Source organism: Protopterus annectens, chromosome 1.part0 (assembly GCF_019279795.1).
Source record: "Protopterus annectens isolate FY-2018-M chromosome 1.part0, PAN1.0, whole genome shotgun sequence".
In the NCBI taxonomy this organism is placed as follows: Eukaryota; Metazoa; Chordata; order Ceratodontiformes; family Protopteridae; genus Protopterus; species Protopterus annectens.
In genome coordinates, this window is record NC_056725.1 from 1277901841 (window position 1) to 1277929175 (window position 27335).

General features: G+C 41.7%; 1 protein-coding gene across 1 annotated transcript in view; it reads right to left on the reverse strand.

Annotated features, from left to right (window-relative positions):
• LOC122801053 (O-acyltransferase like protein-like) overlaps nt 1–27335 on the reverse strand; it is a 676941-nt gene that overhangs the window by 587894 nt on the left and 61712 nt on the right. Inside the window, exon 3 of the mRNA XM_044070575.1 lies at nt 1210–2089. Coding sequence (XP_043926510.1) covers nt 1210–2089 — 880 coding nt within the window. The remainder of the gene's footprint in view (nt 1–1209; nt 2090–27335) is intronic.

A 27335-nucleotide genomic window follows, 5' to 3' on the forward strand; every position in this document is an offset into this window, starting at 1 on the left:
GGCAAAAGGTTTTTGTTCCCCTTTACAAAATTATGATTTAATAACTCTTTTAAATTTTTCCCCTCTTAAAGGAAAAAGTAATGTGTTCCGGAAACAAATGACCTATGGCTTCATCTTCATTTACAATATGCCAATATTTCCTCACTATTTGAATCGACTCACTAGAAAACGGAGAAAACCTTGTGAGGTAAAAGAGCTTCATGTCATCATCAGCAACCTTTGTATTATGTATTCTACCTTCAGATTTATTATTCATAGCTAATGTGTGTGATCTATCATTAGTATTTCCAAGTACTTTTTGTTTACATCCCAATGAATGAGCCTCATCATAACCTCTTTCTCTTAGTCTTAACAGAACCTTATCCAATTCATTGGTTCTTTCATTGATGTCACTAGTATGATTATAAATCCTTTTAAATTCACCATATGGTAAAGAATTCAACAAATGTCCAGGATGCATACTAGTGGCATCTAAGAACATATTCACTGAAGTTGGTTTTCTATATGGTTTATATCCAATAGTTTCACCAACCCTATATAGGGTTACATCCAAAAAATTAATGCTTTCCCTGTTTAGCTCATAGGAAAAGGTTAAACCATGCTCATTAATATTAAGGATTTCAAAAAAATCAAGAGAATCATTAACATCACCCTTACAAATGAGAATGAGATCATCTATGAAACGTTTATATAGCAAGACATTGTTCCTAAAAAATAAAGTAGGATAAACAAATTTCTTTTCAAAAAATCCCTTATATATAATGGAATATGAGGGTGCCAAAGCAGCCCCCATAGCCGTACCCTTCAACTGCAGAAAAAATTCATCATTAAAAGAAAAATATGAGTTAAACAAAACTCAAGCAAATTAATCAAAAAGGTGGTTCTAGGCCCATCACCCAGCATATCCATAACTGATTCTAGGCCCCATCTGAGACCAATATTAGTATATAATGATTTTACATCAATGGTCACCCAATAGTAATCATTTTGCCATTGAATATTTGACAATTCATCTAACAAATCTTGAGTATTAGAAATATGTGCCACAACCTTCTTCAAATGTGTTTTTAAATGAAAATCCAGGAAAATGTTAATATTATTTAAAAAGGAGCCCACCCCCAAAACAATAGGTCTGATTGAGCAAACACTTATGCACTTTAGGCAAGGCATATAAAACAGGTGTCATGGGTTTCTTTATATGTAATTTACACACATCCTTGTGATCAAAGAAACCAAGACATTCCCCTCTTTCTAATAAAGCCAAGAGTTCATCATTATATTCCATTACAGGGTCCCTTGATAAACTTTTATATTCATCCACATTTTTCAATAATTCATCTACCATCTCACAGTATTTTTCTTTGTAAAATATAACCCATTTGCCACCTTTGTCAGCACATTTGAATATAAAGTTAGTCTTCTGTTTTCTAAGACTCTGTAAAGCAAGCCATTCATTTTTGCTCAAATTATAACATTTCATTTTCCCCAAAATCTTAACAAGTGTCATAGAAATTTCTTTAAACAAAATCCTAATGAACAAAGAAATGGCAGGCACATTAATAACAGGCGTAAATTGTTTATCAGTTGTTAAATGTGGTAGCAGTAATTTTCCACATCCAGTCTGATAACAGCTTAAACTATCCACCACCCCTTCCACATCAAAGATTCCAGCATCATCATAGTCATATAAGGACATATTTAATAAGTCATCATCAAAATCGTCACCAAAATTAGAGTTATTTACAGTAGGAATTTCAGAAAAATTAACAGCATTTCTATGAAAGTGAACTTTTAAAAACAATTTTCTACTAAATGCCTTTAACTCTAGATATAAATCAGCAAAAGAGGGATAACATGTAGGAATAAATTTACTACCTTTTGACAAAACAGCCTTCATATCATTAGTAAGGCTGAGACTGGACAAATTCACAATTTGTAATCTCCGTACATTATACTCACACACCTCTTTGTTATTTAAAATGATTTCTTCCCTTTCTGCTGTTTCTTCCCCGACAAGATTTATTGACCTGAAAGGAATGATCAGTGGTAGGAGAAACTGAACTACCATTAATGCCCTCAGTCTCCGAAGCTAAAGAAGTTGAAGATACAGCAAATGTTACATTTTTTGAAACATTGTATTCAGCTGAAGCCGCTGACATACTTCGCCGCTTCTGACTGCCACTTCTGACCTTTGACTTACTTCGTGTCGGCTCATGTTGCCATGAGAAGAGAATCCCAGTCTCATAGCCTTTCAAATCATGTAACAGCTTAATTCTTTGAAGCTGAATGATTTCAACCACTAATTTAGAAGTTTTTTTCATTAATCTTTGAAATCTGCACCCTGTAACAGGACTCCTCCACCACCTTGTCCTGTAGGTGCAAAATTTCAGTTTTTAACTTCTCATGCTCTCTCATATTCCGCTTAATCAGAATGCAGAGCCATTTCAAGGTACCATCTAAAGAAGCTTGCTTCCACTCCTCAAAAAGGTCATTTTCTTCTTCGGATAATTGAGTAGCAAGAAGCCTGTCAATACATAGCCCCCTTGGAGTTAAATTGAGACTTACATATTTTTCCAATAGTCGAGTGTCCAGGAAAAGAGCAACCTCCTTGGTCATTAATCTCTCCAACTGTAGAAACCGCCCGTCAGAATTACGGTTATCACCAACATTCCAAGGATCCATCATAGTGAACTTTTTTCTTGTTCACTCACAATATCAGCAAAATGAAAGCCCCCAACAAAGTTAACCGTCCAGGAGACCCAGCTGTCTGCAACATGTTAGCGCTGGTATCAGTGCTGGCAGTAATTCAAATTAAAAAAAAACACCAAAACTCAAAACCATAACATAAAAAACACAAATTCACCAGACTTAACCAGCACTTCTTCTCTGACCATTGTTTGCAGCTGATTGTAACAACCAGTGGTTTATGCTGTGTGCTATGTGTTTCACTGGGGGTGACTTTGCAATCAGTTATTCCACACCAGTGCCCTTTCCTTACTAGGAGAAAGTCTACCTTAGTTGCATGTTGGCCACTAATGTATGTGATCTTGTGACTGTCTCACTGAACTATGTGTTGGCTGCTATCAAGTCATTTGCCAGACAGAAGTCTAGAATGGCCTCGCTTTCTTTATTTCAGTTGCCCCACCCATGTAGACCTAGACAGTCCTTATAGCTTGTTCTGTCTGTCCTGATATGTGCATTCAAGCACCCGTTATCAACACTAATTCCTGTTGTCTTTCTTTATCTAGTTGATCCTGCAACTGCTGTCTGAATGTACTCTTCATTATCATAACCCTGCTGTGGGGCATAGGCTCAGACTATGAATACTGTCATATCATTAGACTGGGGTCTGATTGCCATGAGTTTGTCACTAATTCTGATGAAATCCCTCACTGCCTTCTGAAGCCTCTCTCTCTCACCACAATTACCATACCATTTCTAGCCTGGTCTTCTCCTGAGTAGTAGACTTTGTATCGCAAGCCAAGTGACATTGCTGCATTGCCTTTCCATCTTATCTGTTGGATACATAGGATGTCCAGCCTCCTCCATACCATCATGTCATCTTCTTCCAACCTCCATCATGTCAGTGAACCTAGCTTGAGTGTAGCAATTCTTAGTTTATGTTTGGCAGGTTGATTGGTTTTACTTCCAGCTTTTGCTCAACAGAGCTATCCCAGGTAACCCAGGATGGGCAACTTGGACACCATCCGGCCAGTAGCTTACTAACTCAGGGCTGCTGGGCTTTATGGTGGGCACACACTGGCCAATTGGGGCACATACACTGCCCCATAATTTGCATAGATCCCTGGCATACGTCCTCAACTCACTTATCACCAGCAAATACCCATACCCATTTGGCAACATTAGTCAGCATGACTGAATCACCTAGAACCCTGCCACGGCTCATAGTCTATGATCTGTGTTCTCCTATCTTGAGGATACTGCGCACCACAGTAGATGCCCAAAGTGGTTGGTCTATTCAAATCTTCCTCTTATAGAGCACCATGTGTCTGTGCTGCTGCCCACAACTTCATTCATTGGAAAGTTTGAGCTCGAAACATTCAGCCTGTTTTTTGGAAGTGAGAGGAACCTCATGCATTGGCTGGAGATCAGGATTGAACCTTGTACCCTGTGCATGGGAGGTGAAGACCTTAACCATTATGCCAACTTGTCTCTCTAAAGTATAAATGATGCTTCTCATCCTATAACAAAAATAAAGTAAAATCCATGTCATGCACTAAGGATATTGCCATCAGTAAAGCAAATGAGATAAAAGCCAATGTGCGGCTCCAAGCAAATATGAAATAAGTTAAACCTAGCACCATTAATCTGTTTACTTTATGGCTCAGTGTACTCTTAAACTGATTTGTACAGAACTAATGCAGTGGGTGGTTCATTCTAATCCCCTGCAGGTTGATATGTTTCAAAATGTTTGGATTGCAGTTAGTAAATTTGTTACATCAACTGAAATGTGGATTTTATGATACGTTTAGCCCCAGCATTTCTATGACTCACCTTGCTCATGCACTGGTAGAGAGAGAATTTCACCAGGATCAACATAGACTCAAGTCCCTTAAGGCCTGTATTTATTTTCTTGCTGTCAGTCTGCAAATGTTTTACATTCCCTTGAGATGTGTGTTTTGTGGCACCTTTAGTGTGAATGATTCTGTGGCTCACCTTGATAATGAACTGTTATTGAAAATATCAGTAGGAAAGGCAAGGGCATTCCTTTGATGTATGTGGTTTATGACCTTCTCAGTATGAGTGCTTCTGTGACTCACCTTGTTAAGGAACCAAGTTATCATGCAAGTGGATTGAATTTATGGGTCAATTCCCCTCAAGGTTTCATGTTTTCATTTTTAACAACATTCACATTATAGTGCAGATTCACTGATAAAACTCTGGTACTGTCAGTACTGGTGCAGGTTGGTACATCATATTAGTTTACTGTTTCATACCTCTCCAGTCTGTTATCTACATTCAAGTATTGGCATGCCACCTTCTTCATTGTGCTCATAAGTTCATTGTTTCATAGGTGTCTACTAGGCTAATGACTAGCAGTAGTACCACCACCACCACCACAACCACCAGAGGCACCCGTCCATTTTTGCATATTTCCAGTTCACACCCATACCTTCGTATAGTGTCCAGGAATTTTTTGGACCTGCACCTAGGTAGTATTGGAAAAGGCAAAGATACTAAGATTGTTAGTTTAGGATGTCCTACAGTAGAAAAATGAATCAATTTATTTGTCACTTATTATTCATGTTTTCATATTTATGTTCATAGTTTCAAAACTGAGAACTGTACCTGTTATTGGGGGGGGTGTGAAATGCTATGGTTGGAGGTATGAAAATTGTCAATGCCCAATTATATCACATAACACCTGAGATATTGCTAGATGTTTCTTACTTTTTTTTTGTTGTTGTTGTTGTGTCATGTCTCCACACAGAAGACATTCTAGCTGAGAATCAAACAGGGCAGTAAACAATATTTCAATATGTACTTGATAGTTCAAAAACAAAGTAACTTACAAACTGTTGCATGACATCAAGTTAGACCTTAGATATTCTTGAAGAAAACTGTCTTTTATATTTGCACTGTAACTTGCACATCTTTAGTTATATTCATTTGTTTATATTGCTAATTATACAATTAAGCATATATTTTCATATTTCTATAAATATCTCAACAAACATGTACTCATAGAGGAATTTCTTGTTGTCATGTGGAAGCTTATGCCTGGATAACAAAAATGTTCTAACAATATTTACCTAGGTACAACAGTTTCCAAGATGTGACAATTTGTTTGTGAAAGTTTACCAAGAAATATAATTTGGGGGTTGTGTGCATTATAATAAGTTATAGTATTTATGGAAAGACTATGAATGCACTGACTATTACCACTACAAAAAAACACTTCTTTCTGCTAACATTGCTTTTTAAACAGTTTGAGAGCTGTTATTGTTGACAAAATATGTATACATGTTTATCTTATGGTTTTTAAATTTCTTTTTCAGAAAATGCTCTGGAATAAAACATGTGCTTAAGCTGCTAGAGATGTGACCTTCCACATCATGCAGGTGTTAACGAGTTAAGCCAAGCCATGCATTCCAAATCTCTGACAGGTTCTGGTACCCTTGGTAAATATAAGCAGGGGCTTGGGAAATGAAACATTTACAAGCAGGGGCCTGGGAGAGTAATCATTTACAGGCTGCCTCTAACCATTAGAGACATAGGTGCCAAATCAGAGATGAATTTCCTGTTCTCTATCCAGTTGTCCAAGTTTCACTTGAACTGGGTTAGGAAGAAGCTCTTCTTCACATGGATGGGAAGCGTGTTCCAGAGAAGGGGAAGTCTCTGGGATACATACATGTCTCTCCAGCAAGTCCTGTTTATATCACGGGCAAGATTTAAGTCTTTATAACTGGTAGTTCTGGTATTGTTTGCTTTGCAGATATGCAGGGGGTCCATCAGAGTGTGATCTGATGATGTCTTACATGCCAGGCACAGATCTCCCCTCAACAGCCTGTAGGAGACAGAATATAGAGCTAGGGCTTTGAGGTGGTCTGCATAGCAAATGTTATTTATGCCCTGTATTCTTTAGTGAGGAACCTATGTGGACATTCCAATTGTTGGCTGTACATACATACCAAAGGTGGCATTGTAGGCAATGATAGGTCTGATAAATGCCAAATACAGTGAAACAATAACCTCCTTGGATGTAGATGGCATACATTTGTCTATGAATTGCACAACATAGAATGACTTCCTCACTGCAGCAGACACATGATGACCAAAGGCTAGATTACTATCTATGTGTGTCTCCAAGCCCCTGACTACTGTGTCAACTCTTAGAGGTGTGCTGTCAAGATGATAGTTACCAGGGGCGGCTGACTTCCTGCAGGATACTATTATGCATTTCTTGGCATTTAACTTTAGTCTGTGGCTCTGACACCAGTTATTTGTGTCAGCATTTCTTGGAGAACATTAATGTCAGTGGGAGATTCTATGACTAATCCTATTTGCAAATTTGGTCAGCTAAAGGTCCTCGACATTGGACTTGACTTCAGAAAAGTAGATGCCAAAAAGGAACAGTCCTATGACTGATCCCTGAGGGACTCCCCTGCTGATTGGCTTCTTTGTAGAGGTGGACTTCAAAATTCCAACTTCCTGGGTCCTGTCTGTGAGCTAGCTGGTTATCCACAGGGTGACATAAAGGTTTATATCTAACCTCTTGAGTTTGTCAATGATGCCTGAATGAATTATTGTGTCAAATGCCTTGGCTAGGTCAAGGTGGGCAGTGTGAATTATTTTGCCCTCATCTATTGCTTTGATGATCTCTACCTGTAGCAAATATCTGCTACAAAAGTTTGCTTAATCTGAAGGTGTTTTTACATAACTTAACTGATTTAGTGTTCCATGTTCCTTGTGTAAACTGTAGTGACTGCTTGTTATAGCAATTTGCAATTTTGTTACTACTCAGCTGTATTAAGGGATGCTAGATAGGGGAATGTTTCCAAGCGCTGTATGAGCCAGCTATGCCTTTGACTACATGCAGCCTTTTTAACATTTGTAACCTGAGCTGTGCATTTGCAGCATCATGTGAGCAAAAGTAAACATTAATAAATGAGTGTACCTGCCTTTGAAAGACGATTCCACATTTTGGACATTTAAGATCTCCTATCAATCTGTTAAGCCCACATGCCAAATTCATAAAGGTCACCACAAAGTGTACTATTTGTGCACCTAGTGTATCCTTTCTGAGTGAATAAACAGCAGAAGCGTTACAGTAGAGCTGTTCTTGAATTCAGAAAGTGTGCACCTTGTGATAACCTTTATGAATCTGGTCTAATATATTTTACTCTTTATCTTCTTAGGTGCATTCCCATGCTTCCTGTCTGAATGAATTTATTTTCCCATACTTTTTGAGTTTTTTTGCTGCTGTTGCTGGGTTTTTGATACAGCTCCTGAATCTGTTTTGCTAGCCATAAAAACATTTCCCTAAATACAATTATACTCATATTTCTAGAGTACTTAAGTTCCTGTTACTGAGGTATATTTTTGTTAATATTGTTGAATTTATCTGTCTATCTATGATATACCTACAGTTGGTTGAATGTGCAATCTATTGCAGAGAATGAAGCTAGTATGTGTGACAAAAAGCAGCTGATCACACATACTGTGTGTGCAAGACAGTTATACCATGAAACTGGAGAATTTGCCCTTTGCCCACTAGTAGTACTCTCTCAGAGATGATATATATATATATATATATATATATATATATATATATATATATATATATATATATATAATTAGCAGTTCACATAGGAGGGTTTATTCCTTCCAAAAAGCATTGTTTTGCTTCTTTTTTTTAAATCAGCTGGTGATAGACCATACCTTAGATTTAACAAAATTCTCTGTAGGCATAGTGTATAGCCGACACAGAACGTTACCGTGTCCATGTACACGATTCCCCCTTGGCAGCACACCATGCATATTAATCATGGCACATTGCCAAGAGAGAGCCGTGGGGCACAGTTATTGAATCAGCGTAGGGAGTGTGATGCCAACTGTGTCCACAGATGAGTAACACACTCTCTGCACTATCCAGTTGGAGTATAGCAATGAAATTTAATTTTATTTTTACTTTTTTTTTTACAAAACATGTTTGGTGCGGCACGGCACAGAGAGCAGGAGTGCTAAGCACCACTGAGACACCAGACATCTAAAAACATAAACTGAATGTCTTTAATTACTTATCTAAAGGTCAAGTTTAAGCATAGCTGAGCGGGTTTACATGGCACAGTGCTGTGCTCAGCATTGCTTAAAGGTAGTTCAGAGGTATATGTAAAGATACAGCAAAATCCCAGATATTCATATACTTAAATGGATAGAGGTATGGCCTCATATGCAGTAGGTACAGGGTTTGAATACAAGGTAGGGCTAGCTAACATTTCTCTTCAAAATAGAAATTATGCAAATTATTTTTAAATACTGGCCTGCGGCATTCAGCTAAGCTGTGCTAAGACCTGCTAAGCCCTGCTAAGCACCACATAAACATAATAATGGCTGAAATGTTTTATGCACTGCTTGGCATCACTTGGATGATTTACACACTGTTAAGTGCTGCTAAGAATATGGGTTTTAGCAGACCTCAGCACAGGTGTACTGGTTTGAGCACTGCTAAGTGATGTGCCTCATTTTTAAATATTGCCCACTGGCATATAAGGGCAGGAAAACAGGCTATATTAAGCTCAGTAGGCAGGAATACAGCATAATCTGTTAGAGTTCAAACTGTGCAGTAACTATGGCTGGCATTGGAGAGGGTGCATGCTTCCGGGTGCAGCGGTGGGAATTCAGGAGTCCAGGGTCATGGCTGGACTTCTGGCTTAAAGCCATAATGACCGGCTGCTGCAGGGTCAGTTCCAGGGCTCAGAGTGCAAGGCAGAGGCCTGGGACCAGCTGGCACATGAACTCACCAGTGTGACAGGTATCCCCCACTCAGGTGAGCAGGTTCATCACCACTATGAGGACCTGAAGTGTAGGAAGAGAGATCTCTTGGATACCTGAGTCCGAAAAGCTCAGGCAGGGAATGCCCCACAAGTTTGTAAGTAAAGTTACCGTTGTTTCACCAATACCTAATCATCAATACCTAATCTGAATATCTGATAGACAGGTATGCATAATGGTGTGCTTCTCCCTATAGCTGCAGAGGACAGAGCTCGGAACATTGAGGTGCATGCTAGGTGCTTGGCCAGGTTGTGCCGTGAGTGTGGTGAGTACAGATGTATTTTCCAATCTATAGTCATGTAAGCAAGAAAGACTAAAGCATTAACTGCCATTAGGTATATACAGTAATGATTGCATTGCAATGAATGTGGATGTAGATCTGTAGTTCAATAAATGACAAGTGCCAACTGTAGTGCAATAAGCAGGGAAGAGTAAAACATTAACTTTGATAATGTAAATGAAGTAAAGTTTCTACTGCAATAACTGTGGAATTACAGCTATATTGCAACACCTGCATTATAACAACTGCTGTGCAGTAAAAATGTGAAGCTGTAACAGTAACTGCATGAAGGTACCTCTAATAAAGCTGTGTTGTGCAATATTGTGGAATTAGGGCTGTTTTGCATGAAATCAATTATGACAACTGTTCTGCAATAATAACACAAAACAATACCAGTGTCTGCCTCAAGGTATATCTAATAAAGAGTGTTGTGCAATAAGTGTAGATTCAGAGCTGTTTTACAAGAAATGAATGATGACAACTAGTCTGCAATAACACATGAAGCAATAACAATAACACCCAAAGTATATTGTGTAAATCAGGATTGTCTTGTTTTAACCATTGCATTTCAGCTAAATGCATTCAGACTCTGAGGTACAGTGCTGCAGGCAAGTATAACAGTGTAATAGTTGTGCACTGCAAATATAACTGTCTGCAAATGTATATGGGTGAGGTAGCCAACCCAATAATCTGATATGGTTTGTAGACTTCACAGGTATTTCAACCCACTAACAATATATTGTGTACACCTGCATTCTATGCAGTAATGTATAAGTTACCTAGTATTTCTGTCATGCTTGAATTTCATGCCTGTGTGTTCAACTGTCACTGCAGTCTAGTATAAAACTGTACTACTATTACCAGGTCATATATTGGTTCCAGGTGAGCTCTAGACAAATATCAGTCAGTAAGTAAGTGGTAGTGACTCAGTAGCTCAGCTTTTAAATGCTCTGTCTAAAGTACATTTTGTCACACATAGACTAGAGTTCGAGTCCAGTGTTCTGTAGCACTATATATCACAGTATCAGTCAGAAAATGATTGCAGATATTCTCTCCACAGGAACTACAGCAAAATGGGTGAGTTAGCCCATAGTCTGGGTAAATAATTGTGTGCTTAGATGTCAAAGACTGTTAAAATCATTACCAGGTATGTGAATATAAAGCATAAAATAAAGGAAATAAATATAATACTAATAAAATAAAAGAAATAAAATGTGTAATCACTGGTATGGCTGTATGCCTTGAGTGTCTGCTAAAGGTTGCTGCAGTCAATTAATACATTTGATGCCGATGTCCTCTGCAGTCACTGCTATTGGATATTATTTCCATGCCTGTCAAGCAAGGCATGATAGTAGTATAGTTTTTGTACTGTACACATACATTTTATTTTTATTTTTATTTATTTATTTTACACTTATTGACTGGGATTGTCTGACTGAACTGAAGAGCCCCTTTTCAGCGGAGGCCTGGGAAGAAAAGCTCCAACATATTATACAATTTTCATTATAAATTAGCATTAAACAGCAATGTTGCAGGATTATTACAAGGCAATAAGTAGCAATACAATGTTTTACAGTGTCAATAATCAGGAGTATAGCATAACTATTTCAAGATGTATAAAAAGAAATATGTCATTAAGATGAGTATAGTTTTTGGGGTAAGTGGTTACAAAAACCCAGTTTTATCATAATGTAGTTGCATGAAAGCAAGACAATTACAATAGACTGTATCTCTGAGGCAAATTCATAGATTTTAGAAGACAGTAGAAAGAGTAGTCAAGGAAGATTAGAGAGAGCTAGTGAGAAGAGTGAGTTAAGGGCAGAAAGTAGATTAAGGTCTGAGAAGTAGGGGATGTTAAGGAGGGAGAATGCAGTGGCAGGACCAGTGACTTTTAAAGTGCTCTTTGGTGGCTGTCTTAAATTATTTAGGATGTGTAAGGGTCCTGATTTCTAGTGGGAGCCTATTCCAGGCAATAGTGGGCTGATAGCTGTACATGTTGTGTCCAAATGTAGACTTGGGTTTGTAGATCTGTAGTAGGTCTTGGTTACAGCTTTGGAGAGGTCTGGAGGGAGAATAATAGGAGATGAGAGGAGATAGTGCTGAGCAGTAGGAAGGCTGGTATAGGATAGAATGGATGATCTGGAGCTGAGAGAGAAGAAGCTGGTGGGGTAATTCAAGCCAGTTTAGGTGTTTTAGAGAGAGTCAGTGATGGGATTTGTAGGTTTGTTGGGCAGCAAATCTAGTTACCTTGTTGTAGATCAATTCGAGTTTGGTCAGGAGTGCTGAGTTAAGATTTGTGAGAATTTGAGAATTGTACATTAGACTGGGCAGAAGGTAGGTGAGAGAGAGAGTAATCTTGGCTTCAGAGGTAAGGAATTTCTTGTTATGGTAAATGAGCCCTAGTTTTGAATGAGTCTTTTTGATACAGTAATTAACATGCAAGTCAAATTTAAGCTGATCGTCGATGGTTACGCCTAAGAGTTTAGTACTGGATTCTACCTGAATGGGAGTGTTATTAAGGGACTGTATGGAGAAGGATAGTTTAATATTGTTGAACCTTTTAGGTAGGAAGAGTAACAGCTTTGTTTTTTTAGGGTTAAAGATGAGCTGGTTGTTGGAGAGCCATGTTTCAACTAAGTTAAAAGATGCCTGAGTAGCTGAGAAGAGCTTAGAGGGAGAGTTGGCTGTGGTGATGACTGTAGAGTCATCTGCGTATTGCACTAAAGATGACTGAGGACAGGAAGTATAGAGCTGATTAGTAAAGATATTAAAAAGTAAAGGCCCTAGGATAGACCCTTGAGGTACACCCATTTTTACAGGGAGAGGAGGGGAGAGTGCAGAGTGCCATCTCACTGATTGAGATCTATCAGTGAGGTAGCTGGAGAACCATGCAACAGTATCAGAGGAGAAGTTGAGGTTACGCAGTTTGTGCAGCAGAAGAGAGTGTGAGACAGTGCTGAAAGCTTTTAGAGGTCCAGGAATAGGCAAGAAATAAGTTTATGGTCATCCATGGCTATAGAGACAGTGTTGAGGAAGGATAACAGACCTGTAGTGGTGCTATGTTTGGGTCTGAAGCCATGTTGAGTGGGTGTAAGCAGAATTTCCTGTATTAGATACTGCATAACTTGTTTATGAATACATTTTTCTAGTACTCTGGAGAGAGAGGGGAGAGGATAGCAATAGGTCTAAAGTTGGGGATATCAGAGGAGTTACCTCCTTTGTGTATAGGTAGAGTGTAGAATTGTTTCCAGAAGGAAGGGACTTTAGATTCAGAGATAGAGTGATTAATAAGGATAGTTACAGGGCGAGCAAGAGAGTCAGCTGCTAGTAGAAGAAAAGTGGAAGGAATATTGTCAGCTGATGCTGAGCATGGTTTTAATTTAGAGAGTAGAGTTTTGATGTAGCTAGTAGGTACAGGTTTGAGGGAGAAGATATTTGAGGAGTTAGTATTAGGAGTAGGTTCAGAAAAGTTGGAGATGTTAGTAGTAGAGGAGTTTGTGTTAGGGTTCAGTAGCTTAGATATTGAATCTATAAAATAGGTATTAAAGACAGTGGCAGTTTCTTCAGATGTCTTGTCTGGGCATGTATTGGGAGAGCTAAGATTACTAGGATGTAATATTTGGTTAATATAGTTCCAGAAATATTTAGGATTATATTTTAGGGCTGTGGGAGGTTTGTTATATAAGTCCTTGTTATCTTTGTTTATGTGTTTTTTGTCATATTTCTGAGTTCTTTATATTTTTTTAAGTCTGCAGAGAGTCTAGTTTGTGATGATTTTTTCCATAATTTGTCTCTAGTTATCATAAGGGTACGACTGACTTTTGAAAGCCATGGAGATATGGTGGACTTAATTCGGACTTTGCGAGGGGGACTAAGTGAGTCTAAGATGCTAAGGAAGGTGGAGTTGAAAGCTAGGACTGCTTCTTCTAGTGGGAGTTGGATAAAGAATTTCCAGTTTACTTTAGAGAGGAGGGCATTAAAGGTTTCTGGATGGAAGTTAGAGAGTTTATGACAAGTGATAAATTTAGGAGGTCATGTCTCTCAAGTGTCACATTGTCACTGAATGTAATTAGTAGTGTGTAATCCCTCTGTCACACATTTACCATTGACATGAGTATCTAACCAGGAATGTATCACTACATCAGCCCACAGTACACCTTGGTAGTTATATAGGTCCACCTGATGTGCAAGTGTTCTGTGTAGTTCACTGCCCGCAGTTGTTACAGCTTGGCCCATACTGCTCCATGCAGATAGATTAAGAGGTATGTATGTGCTACAGCAGCTATAGTCCACTTGTAAACATAAAGAAAGGACAGACCTATAGAGAAGCTACCAGTACTGTTTCCAATGAAATAGACTATAACGGTATTAATGGACTGTTTATTTCTCTCTCTCCCCACCTATTATCTTCATTTATTTATTATTGTTATCCATTGGTATGGTTTACTTATAACATCTGTTGTTGTATTAAACTTTATTTTGGTGCATGTGTTTTACCATTGTTACATATTATAATGGTTGCATATTAACATATCATGTTAAATACCTATGTTGCTGGCCTTATTTGTAACTGTTACTGGCATGCTGTTAATATACTGACTGTTAAGTTATTTATTGTTGTGTTCCATATAATATGCAATGAAATGTGCTTGGGTTATTTCCAATGTTCTGGCATACTGTTATTACTAAGAAAATTGTTTTATTCATAACTAACCTATACACATTGCTATCCCTCTATCACCACAGCATGACAGGGTAGGTTGGTTCCTGGTGATCTGCCTACCTTACCTTAGCCGGCCGTGGCACCAGGTACCAGCTCATTTGGGACCCAGGCCAGTGGTGCCCCCTCTGCTGGCCCTGCACCACCTTTGGGTGAAGCTGCTGCAGGGAACAAGGCCTGTCCACCCCAGTAGTGGTAGCGGAGGTGCAGTAGTCACCAAGAACAACTACCAACCATGGTGTGCAGGATAGTTCATAGGAGCTATGAACGATACCTGTGCTGGATTGAGGGCAGATTCAACAACCTGGTGAGGCCTGCTGGCCCTGGTACCCAGCCTCCAGCACAGCCACCTTTGGGGCAGTGAAGGAGCAGTGTTGACTGCCCATGGGTGGGAAGCTCAGTCATGCTGCTGCCATCTGGAGGAACATGCTTCTCAGATTCCACAACAGCCTCCCCATCCAAGGTGTTTACTCCCCTCATGTGTCACACAACACCCCTGTCTGCTGTCTTGTCTGTCTTTTCTGTCTGCAATTGCATCCTGTCCTAACCAGCTTACCTCCCCACACATACCTACATCCCTTCCCCAATATTCCACTCTCTCCTTATAAAAAAAATATTGGCCCATACATAGCTCTCCATGTTGCACTCATGTCCACTGGACACAACTAATTTGGTCCAACTGGCTTGACAACACATTTATGTTGTCCTCACTCCTCTGTCTGGGGTTTGAGAGTCCAAATTCATTCACAAAATCTGTCAAATTGCACAGCTGTTGCTGTACAATAAATGGAAACTATGGTTCTTTACTACACCCATCCTACACATCCTTACCTCCCTTTCAGTATGTTTTCCCCCCTCTTGCCCCCATTGCACCATTGTCCTATCACCCCCTTTTTCTTTTCTTTTTAATTTTTAGCATGGGTTTGTGCTTCATGCAAACCCACTCAAACTCGCTTAAATGTGCTTTAATGTGCCTTAATAATCTTATGTGTTTCTCGCATGTACAAAGTAATCACCCCTGCCAAGTGACTTGGGCCTCTGTCAACTACAGCCTACTGCAGTAAACCACTAGGCCACACAGATCTTAATGAAAACAAGCTTCTCCAGCAATACATACTGATTGCCACTGACAGGCTGAAATCAAACCTAATGTGACAAATGGGAGTGTACCTGGTACTCTGATGCCGAAATCCACCAGTATACAGACAAATAAATAATAATGGCAGTATGTGAGGCCAGGAATAGCAGGTAAATGTTCCCTTTTACTTGCAACATCTTCAAACACACCTGCTAAGGTGTCAGTGGCACAGTACATATGTTCAAATGTGACCTTGCTGCAGAACAACTGCCTTTGAAAGCAATGCGCATACTGACAGATACAGATGACATGTGTCACAGCCTGTATGCCACCACATATATCTGGCAGATACACCTGATGCACCACTGACTCAGTAGCTCAGTCTGTTAAATGCCTTGTATACAGAACATTTTGCCAAACACAGTCCTGGTTTCAAATCCAGTGTGTTGCACTTCAATTACAGTGTTGTAAACACAGCAAGTAATGACTGAGTCATGCAATTTTAATCCCCAGAGGTTACTGCTACTGAAGTATCAGCTACCCAGTTTTGCAAGTCACAGGTCTGCAGGTAGGGACACACTGCACATATTTGTATAGCCTAACTATAGCTCGCCTACTACTCTGCTATTGGCACTGTTGCATAAGAGATGTACCTTAAGCATGTGCCTCAATTGGACTGTAATGGGTACCCTAACCCTGGCTCTGCGGTAACAACAGGACTGACACAACTGCCACAGTTACACATACAGCTTGCAGGCATCCAAAGTGTTCAGACTCCCCCTATTGTGTCCTAGGCTGCAGCAGCAGCTGCAGCCTGGAGCATACATGACTGCATGCTAAAATAGCTGCTACAGACTGACCATACCTTCGAACCCCCTATAACAAGGGATCCGGACACAACCATACATAAGGGGGGTACAAAGTCCCAGAGATAGGTACATGTTTCACAGTATGTCCCTATAAAGATAGTAAGTTGATAGAATAGCAGCTGCTGCATTACCATGCATATTGTGACAGTTATAAAGTATGACACTCAAGTCTCTCTCCCCTTCTGACCTCAACCCACAATGTTTGCCAGTGACCTGCCAGATGACCACACTGTCATGGGACACTGACCAAACATATGAGTTAAAACTGTGGACATGCATCATACATCTCTACAGTGGACAGTATTTGTACTTACCCATAGAGATGTTGTAGTCTCCACATCTCAGTAATGTCCACCACAAAAACTAAGAAAGGGGACAAGGCCTACATGACTGCCTTATATATTGCTCTGTGGTCCTATGTCATTGGCTAATTATAGTGCAATTCAGCTGTTTTGGATGCAATTAGTAATTCTGAGCCACAGACTGGTGCAGCAGCAATAACCTGTTAATGAGCATTAGCTACAAAAGGCAAGCAACTGCTTATGGGGAACAGGTTTGTATGTGGCTTTACTCATACAGATAGCATATGTGCAAAGCATTTGCATAGGAATGCTTCAATAAAAGGAATACATCACTCTACCAAGGCATATACTACATTTCCCCATAAAAGGGGATGCAGATTGGAGGATGGAGGTATGGGAAATAGGGATTACAACAGTAGGTTCATATTAGATCTGTGATAATGACGTCACTCATACTGTGCTGTCCAACACCTACAGGCATGCCTCTCAATTGTCCCTGCTTTGAATCACATCTCTGTTCTGTCCCTGTCCATCCCTCCTACAACGGTCAGATGTTGTAGTAAAGATAGTAGATTACACGTAAGACATAGTGACACTACATAAGGGTGTACACTCTTATAACATCAAACTATATACTGTAAGTCACCTCTTCTCGGTATGTCAATGTCACACATAAATAAAAATAACATTGTCAAAGTGTCCCTGAATGTCGCTGATGTACTCTGGCTAAGTCCCTGTTTCATGGACATTCATTCCTGTTTGGTTGAGAGCTATGCCTAACATACCTCTCAACCTCCTACAGTCACAAATCAGGACACAGCCATACTTAATGGGGGGACAAAGGCCTGAACTCAGTGACACAGTATAAATACTGGCCATACAAAGTAAGAATATGATTAGAGTAACATATATTACTGTAGTATAAGTGTTGTCTGAGGGGGTCTGACAGGTGACAGATTCTGTGTCAGTTTTCTGACAGCAACCAACAATCAGTAGACAACCATTTGTCAGACATGCACAAGTTTGTGCAAGAAGGACCACAGCTGTGAGGCAAATATGGTGACATTCTGCAAACATCTGCATAGTTGAGAGCTATGATGTCTACAGGAAACATATACAACAGCAGGTTTGCATTACTGTCTGTCATGTGGCTGCACTGTCCCCATTTAATTGCTGGAATAGCAGTGGGCAGAATTGTGGGCCAACCTTGTGAGGGCTGTTAATGATATTGGCCAACAAGACAGGACATACAAGCATGTTCAACACCAGGCCACAGATATGGTCAATGCCACATGTCAAAGGGCAGCAGTTGCCAAGGATCGTGCTGCCACTGGTGGAGGGCCTGCAACAAAACAACTGCTCTCAGCCACAGAAGAATTCCTTGTGAACCAAGGATCAGCCCACAGGTCCCAGCCAACCATCACACCATACATACTGGAGGTGCGTGCCACAGAGTCCACATCAGAGGAGCATCCAGGCAAGCTTACTGTGCTCACCAGTATAATACATACCCATAGAGATGTTGTAGTCTCCACATCTCAGTAATGTCCATCACAAAAACAAAGAAAGGGGACAAGGCCTACATGACTGCCTTATATATTGCTCTGTGGTCCTATGTCATTGGCTAATTATAGTGCAATTCAGCTGTTTTTGATGCAATTAGTAATTCTGAGCCACAGACTGGTGCAGAGGCAATAACCTGTTAATAGGCATTAGCTACAAAAGGCAAGCAACTGCTTATGGGGAACAGGTTTGTATGTGGCTTTACTCATACAGATAGCATATGTGCATAGCATTTGCATAGGAATGCTTCAATAAAAGGAATACATCACTTTACCAAGGTATATACTACATTTCCCCATAAAAGGGAATGCAGATTGGAGGATGGAGGTATAGGAAATAGGGATTACAACAGTAGGTTCATATTAGATCTGTGATAATGACGTCGCTCATACTGTGCTGTCCAACACCTACAGGCATGCCTCTCAATTGTCCCTGCTTTGAATCACATCTCTGTTCTGTCCCTGTCCATCCCTCCTACAATGGTCAGATGTTGTAGTAAAGATAGTAGATTACACGTAAGACATAGTGACACTACATAAGGGTGTACACTCTTATAACATCAAACTATATACTGTAAGTCACCTCTTCTCGGTATGTCAATGTCACACATAAATAGAACTAACATTGTCAAAGTGTCCCTGAATGTCGCTGATGTACTCTGGCTAAGTCCCTGTTTCATGGACATTCATTCCTGTCTGGTTGAGAGCTATGCCTAACATGCCTCTCAACCTCCTACAGTCACAAATCAGGACACAGCCATACTTAATGGGGGGACAAAGGCCTGAACTTAGTGACACAGTATAAATACTGGCCATACAAAGTAAGAATATGATTAGAGTAACATATATTACTGTAGTATAAGTGTTGTCTGAGGGGGTCTGACAGGTGACATATTCTGTGTCAGTTTTCTGACAGTAACCAACAATCAGTGGACAACCATTTGTCAGACATGCACAAGTTTGTGCAAGAAGGACCACTGCTGTGAGGCAAATATGGTGACATTCTGCAAACATCTGCATAGTTGAGAGCTATGATGCCTACAGGAAACATATACAACAGCAGGTTTGCATTGCTGTCTGTCATGTGGCTGCACTGTCCCCATTTAATTGCTGGAATAGCAGTGGGCAGCATTGTGGGCCAACCTTGTGAGGGCTGTTAATGATATTGGCCAACAGGACAGGACTTACAAGCAGGTTCAACACCGGGCCACAGATATGGTCAATGCCACATGTCAAAGGGCAGCAGTTGCCAAGGATCATGCTGCCACTGGTGGAGGGCCTGCAACAAAACAACTGCTGTCAGCCACAGAGGAATTCCTTGTGAACCAAGGATCAACCCACAGGTCCCAGCTAACCATCACACCATACATACTGGAGGTACATGCCACAGAGTCCACATCAGAGGAGCATCCAGGCAAGCTTACTGTGCTCACCAGTATAATACATTAACAGTCCTTGTGGCAGACTGTATTTATTTATTATTTTATTTTATTTATTTTACATTTGTTGACCGGGCTAGTCTAGCTGGATACATGTCCATTTTCAGTAGAGGCCCGGGGAGAAAAGCTCCACAGATAAGACAATACAGGATACATTTACAAATGGTATGGATTGGCATAAAATACATATCACAGTAAAAGACATTGGTATAACATATTTATAAAATAACAATCAGAATATTATACAGATAATACTAGGTCGGCGACAAATTGAAGTCGCAGGGGAGGGTTGCGATTGGGTTGGGACTGTACAGACCAGTACATGTGTGTCAGGTCTATCAGCATTGGAGGGGGGTTGGCTTTTACACACAGATTTGCACACATACTCAGAATGGCAGTAATATAGCCAGTATCATATTAGCTACTGTACATGTAGATATATCCACATAATACTTTATAACACTGCAACATTTGGTGTTCCTGACATTGCGTTTCCCTCACTTTTTCACAGGTCCATCATCTGTGAATGAAGTTCATGGTTCTGTACCTGGTAAGTGTGATACTGTTGTTTTGCCAGATCAGATATACCCTATGAATGTTAAGGGCTGCCATTTTGCCTTTTGCACAACTGTTGTGCTTAGCCAGAGTAGAATAATTGTATGTTCCATGTTGGAGCAGTTAACTACAGTGCAAAGCCAAGGGAATGACAGGTGTGTATTTGTACATTAACATGTTTGCACTTATACTTATGAGCAACTATGCAGCCTGCTAGGCATGAGGCAATTACTCCAAGATGCCCGTTCAAACACAGTAGGGAGAAGGTACATACCTGAGGCAGTGCTACTACAACTAGCATATCACTGTCAAGATAGGTGTACTGGGTTTTATGTGTAGTTCTTTCACATACACTATCATGTTGCATACCTCACAGGTGTATTGACCTGGCAATGTTACCCAGATGTAGGTGACATGCATGTTATTCAGGGCCTGGGTTGTCAGTGTAAGTCCTGAGTATGTGTGTTGTGCATGGGATCAGAGATGAGAAGATGTGGGACATGTAATGCAGTTGTGGATCCTCATCTGTATGAGTCTGTGTGGATTACCATACATAATAGTGCAGGTGGTAATGTACTGCTTTTATCTTGCTTCTCACAGGTGAACAGGGGGTTGGAGTCTGTCCCCCTCACAATCTGATGTCAGTGTCTCATCAGACTCTGATGATGAGGGTGGCAATACTGTGGCACAGGTGGGGTTGTCGGTGGCTGAATCTGTCCCAGAGGTTGGCATCTCTCTTCAGCCCTCATTGTTCCCCGCACACAGTCAGCATGCCCACACACACCCAGTCACCAAAGGCCACCGATATTGGACAGTCAGAGGGTGGCAACATAGTACAGGACAGTGTGAGGACTATGGCGTCAGTAAGTGCAGACACTGGCCATAGACAGAGAGCTGGCAAGGTCACACACAGATAGATTGACAGGGATGGTCAAAGGAGGACTGCTGCCCATCCACCTCCTGTTGCAGGTGTCACATTGCGAGTCACTCGCCCCATGTTTTGAGCTGTAATGGAGGCACAGGCATGAGCTGAATGCAACACCAGATGGATGCTTAGGGTTATGGATGCAGCACAGGCTGACATCCATGACACCATGGAATGTTTCACTGATGTAGTGGCCAGCCGGTGGGTTCAGACAGTGTCTGCCTTTGAGTGCACATTGTCTGTGCTGGAATATGTGGTCGGGTTGGGCGTCAGACATGTGGATGTAGGCAAGCAACACCATCTGCTGGGAGTCCACATGGCCATGCACACTCACGTCCCCATAGTGGCAGTGCCTCCAGTGCTACAGAGGGAGGTGTGCTGTCCACATCATGATGTGGCAGGCCATGGGCACGTGGCCCTGAGAGGTCCCATGGGAGACACAGGCCCAGCAAACGGTAGTCACCGTCAGGTACTGGCACCACATCTGACTTTGAGCATGGTGCTGCCCATGCTACTCCTGGTGAAGCCAGTCCCCATGTTCATGACCAGAGAGGGTGAACTGTCCACTCTACCATGTATGGTCCACAGCTGTCCACCATACACAAGTGTAGGGCTAGCACTGAGCTTGACTGTGTACATGCACACAATCCAACACCACTGTCACATGCAGGTCACCTACAGACACACACAGCCCCTCTCTATGGCCCATGTAACCAGAACCCCTTCCTGACTCACACACATGCTGCCATCTGTTTGGCACAGCCTAGGCCTTCGGCACCCCCACACCACACCCTATCCACGTGATGATACCTGTGTCACATCCATGCCATCCATGCCATCAACGCAGGGACCTGCATATATGTGTCTGATGCAGAGGATGACTATATATCTTTACATGTGTTTGTGTAGTGCAGTAGTGTTATGTCATGGCAGTTGTTGTGGGCCATGATAGGCACTGTATGTTGGAATGTGTCAGGACTACACATCAAGCATAGTGTATCTTTGCTGCCTGATGGTACACTGGTGGTAGTGTTACAGAATGACAGGTGTGTCACTGAACTCTGTATGTTTTTGTCCCAGGAGTCTGAACGGTGCAACTATGGACACATGGCGGGAATAAAGAGACACAAGATGGCAAGGCAGCACAGCAGAGATATGATGTCAGCAAGGTATGCCAGTATATGTGCATGGCTCCCTAGGTGCATATGTGTGGAACAGTGTTTCAGGGAGAATGGGGACAGTCAGCGTCATCATGCTTTCATACCCTATGACACACTCTACTACCCTTGATACATGTCACCTGGGTAGTCTGCACATACAATTGTATATGTTGGTGGACATCAGTTATGCTTATGTAGAGGAGGGCAATTTAGGGTCACAGCTAGTCACAGGCCCATAAAATGCATAACCAATGCATTGGGGTAGCCCACATATTTGCACACACACAGAGTTGGATGCTCTGAGATCAGAACCCCTAGCTATCTAGTATTACACGTTATAGCTTGCAACTTTTATCACATGCGCCATGCAGTTTATCTGATAATACACTGCCAGCCAGTGCCCTTAAGGTGGATAACATCAGCAGGCCTTGTAGAGGAGGGAATTTACAGGCCAGCAGCCAGTCACAGGGCAAAAACTGCATACCACTGCACTGAGACAGTGCATATGAGCATGTCCATAGTGATGTGAGGGGATATATTGATACACACACACACACACACACACACACACACACACACACACACACACACACACACACAAACACAGTTGGAAGATGTGAAATTAGAATTCCTACCTAACTAGTATTACACACTATAGCTTGCAGTACTTATCACATGCACCACACTGTTTATCTGATCATACACTGTTGGCCAGTGCTCTTAAGGTGGATGACATCAGCAAGCCTTGTAACAGAGGCCAATGTTGAAGCCAGCAGCTAGTCAGTGCACATAAAATGTATAACCATTGTACAGAGATACCCCATAGGGGCTTGCCTGATATGCTGCATGGGGATATATTTACACACACAGAGTTGGATGATGTGAGATTAGAACTCCTACCAATCTAATATTACACACTATAGTTTGCAGTACTTATCACATGTACCATGGAGTTTATCTGTTGTTAGTCAGCCAGTGTTCTTAAGGTGGATGACATTCGCAGGCCTTGCAGAGGAGGGAATTTAGAGGCCAGCAGCCAGACACAGGGCCATAAAATGCATACCATTGTATGGAGACAGCCTGTATGAGCATGTCCATAGTGCTGTGAGGGGATATATTGATACACATGCACAGAGTTGGAGGATGTGAGATTAGAACTCCTACCTAACTAGGTATTACACACTACAGCTCACAGTACCTATCGCATGCACCACAGGTCATGTCTGTTGTGTATGTTGACGCAGGCACAGTACTTGAGTATGCAAAGTGGCCTTGTGTTAGACAGCATGTGTGGCATGTAGAGTGATACTGCTTGGCACTATTATTGTATCTAGTATCCTAGGGGTGGGATACCTGATAATATCCCTGTTATGTGTGTACACTTATCAGTCTGGCCATATGTGGCTGTTTGCAGTTTGATAGGCAAACATGTGGCCAGGGACAATATGGCTTGTCCAAGAACTGCATTGCACCCACTGTACATTACACCACCTGCATACCTATATCTGCATGCAAGTTGACAGCCAGCAAGCTCGAGGGTCTGTGGGTGAGTGGATTATGTACTGTTGCGGCCTTGGTCTGGTGCCATAGGACAGCTGTTGTGGTGTTTATATGCATATAACCCCAGCATTCAGGGGTATGTGGGAACATTCATACATCCCCACCCATCTCTATATCAATGTGTACAACAAGGTTGTCTCCAAAAATGTAGTTGTGGGTGTCAGTAATGTAAATGGGTTCTGTAGAAGTATGTGTGGAGTCTATGTCGCATTGTGCTTTATATAGCTATATATCTGTCTATATATATATATATATATATATATATATATATATATATATATATATATATATATATATATATATATGTGTGTGTGTGTGTGTGTGTGCGACATATTGATAGGGACACTAATCAAGCATGAGGAGGATAGGGAGGGACAGATATGTATACTTAGCTGTATAACTGTAAAGGCATATTTCCACATAGCAGGTCTTTGGGTGATAGAGGCAACAGACTTGGCCTCAAGTTAGCTAAGTGTAGGAGCATGCCCACTGTGATTGTCAGTACTGACAAGGTGACTCCAGGCCAGAGCTACCTGTACTACAGTCCAGAATTATTGTGTGCTGCAGGCTAATGGCTGCTGCATCTTTTAGCACAGTTCTGCAGTTGCCTGATATTGTCCAAGGTATTCACAGCTGTTTGCTGACCTTAATATGTGACTCAAACTTCAGAACTGTAGAGAGCTTCACAGACTGTCCAGACTCTTGCCGCATATTTGTGGCCCATTTCACATAACACTGTTGTTTTCTGGCAAATTAGTGGCAAATCAGTCAAGATTGCAGTAAATTAATACTGCCAGCTATTTGAGTTTCAGAATCCATGCACAGCAGGAGAGTCATGCAAATGCAGGACCTGTTCTTTGATCCACATTCTATGCTTGTAGGAGCAATTATTTAAAACCTGTCCCAAGTTGTGAACCTTGGTCCCACTTTTATTCACTTTATTTCAACAGATTTCCTGAGGGCGGCCACAGTGGTGCAGTGGTTAGCATTGTCGCCTCACAGCAAGAGGTTCTCCGGTTCGATCCTCGGCTGGGGTGCCTTCTGTGTGGAGTCTGCATGTCCTTCCTGTGGTCGCGTGGGTTTCCTCCGGGTGCTCTGGTTTCCTTCCACATCCCAAAGACATGCTGCAGGTGGATTGGACACTCTAAATTGGCCGTGTGTGTGTGTGTGTGTGTGTGTGTGTGTGTGTGTGTGTGTGTGTGTGTGTGTGTGTGTGTGTGTGTGTGTGTGTAAGGTTGGGTGCCGGGCTGGCAACTCGACACTGTAAAACCCCACTGCCAATCATGAGCAGACAGGTGATCCACTGTGGCGACCTCTAACCGGGAAAAGCCGAAAGAAGAAGAAGAAGATTTCAACAGATTTCCTGATGCCAGTGGTTGAGAGGTATGATGTGACTGGGGTACATGGTGAAACACCACACACAGTGTGGCAGTCTGCATACTTCTCCTTGTATATGTTTTTGCAGAATGTCCAGCATTTTGCCCCATATGTCTGCTGTGTTCCTCATACATTTGTGGTTTCCCAGTGCTATACTGTACATCGGTCACTGACTCGTTGTACCTACGTACACATTTAACTGTTGGCCTTTACATCCTGCAGCTAATCTGACCTGTTGTAGCCTACTTTTAAACTTGCCACCTGCTGGTTACTGAGAGTGTGTATAATGTCTGTCTGTAAGTATGGCCCTTTGTGCCTCCATTCACTCTGGCTTTGTCCAGCTGTCTTGCAGTAACAGATTGTGGGGTTTTGACAGTCTATCAGACTAGCAGCATATGTGTACTTCACATGCAAAAGATGTTGCATGCTGCTAGATTAGAACCATTAACACCATCACACATGCTACTGCCCCTGGGCCACTGAGCCACACCAGATACCAGACAGAGAGGTTTCCTCCCTCACACTATCAACAAGATAGGGAAATTTCTGGTCTGCTGGTATATCATTGCAGGCTTACTGTTACAGCAGTTGTATGGCAACACTGATGTGTTTGGGGTGGGGGATAACTAGCCTGTGGTCTGTTGGCATACACAGTCTTGTGACTGTCCTGTGACCCCACTGTTTGGCATCTTCCTGGACTACTGTCATAGAGTTTCCAGCCATGTGATCTAGTGGCTATTATGGGGCACATACTAGTGAATAGTGTACCTGTTGTCCCAAGTGTCTGTTAGATCTATACAAGTAGCCCAGTATCCCACTATAGATTTCTGCAAGTAGCCCAGTAGCACACTATATATAGTCCACTATATTCTCTTACATACATGCGGAGGTCCATACATACGCTACCATATTATAGTACCCCTTATAAGCGGTGTACAGGAGACTGACTTACCTTATGAATGCAGCAGTTGACAGACCTTTATTTGGGGGCTGACTCTGTCTGTTGCAGGCAGTCCACAGTCAAAGCATGGTAAGGTACAGGTTGTGCGGCCTGGCTGGCATCACTTTTTACTGATATGTATCCAAGTCGGAATACAGTGTCAGTCTCTAGGGCAAATGCTATGTGTTGTCTCTTGGCCAAGGCCAGAACATATTGGGCATGCCTATGTCTGACTACAGGGACATCCTTAGGGGATTCCTCCTCTGAGTCCCCCTGTGGGTGCAGCTGTGATGACCTAGGCACTGGTGGGGGGCTGTGTATCCCTTCCCTTTGCTGATCCTGCTGCAGCTGTTTCCACAGGATCATATTGTACAGTGTGGCACATACTGTGAACATCTGTGCACATGTGGCTGGAGAGTACTGCAAGCCTCCCCCAGATATATAGAGGCACCAAACCTGTGACTTTAACAGCCCAAACACATGCTCTATGATGTTCCTGGTTTGTGCATGTGCCTCATTATCATTTTCTTCAGTGGGTGTGTGTGCATTTCCGATGGGTGTCATCATCCATGGTTCCACTGTGTAGCCAGCATCCTCAAGTAAATGGCCATGTGGGATGTCCCCCATAGCAAACATCTGGTACAGCTGTGATGCATGCCAGATATTGGAGTCATGATAACTGCCAGCAGACACAGTCATGATAATACCCTGGGCATTGCACATGACCTGGCAGTTGATGGAGTGATACCCCTTATGGTTAACGTAGATTCTACCATCTTTATCAGGTGGTCCTTTGATGTGTACATGAGTGCAATCTATGGCACCCAGTACCTCAGGGTAGTGTGTTACATGGTAGAAGAGTAGCATACTGCTGGCACTCTCCTCAGGGGTGTGGGGAAGATAAATGTGCTCACTGGCATGTGGTAGCATGGCATCCAGCAACTGGTGGAGTACCCTGGATGAGGATGGCTGTGAGACCCCCATCATGTCACCAGTTGGCCTTTGGAAAGTACCTGTAGCTAGTATCCTAATGGGGTACACATACCTTTGTT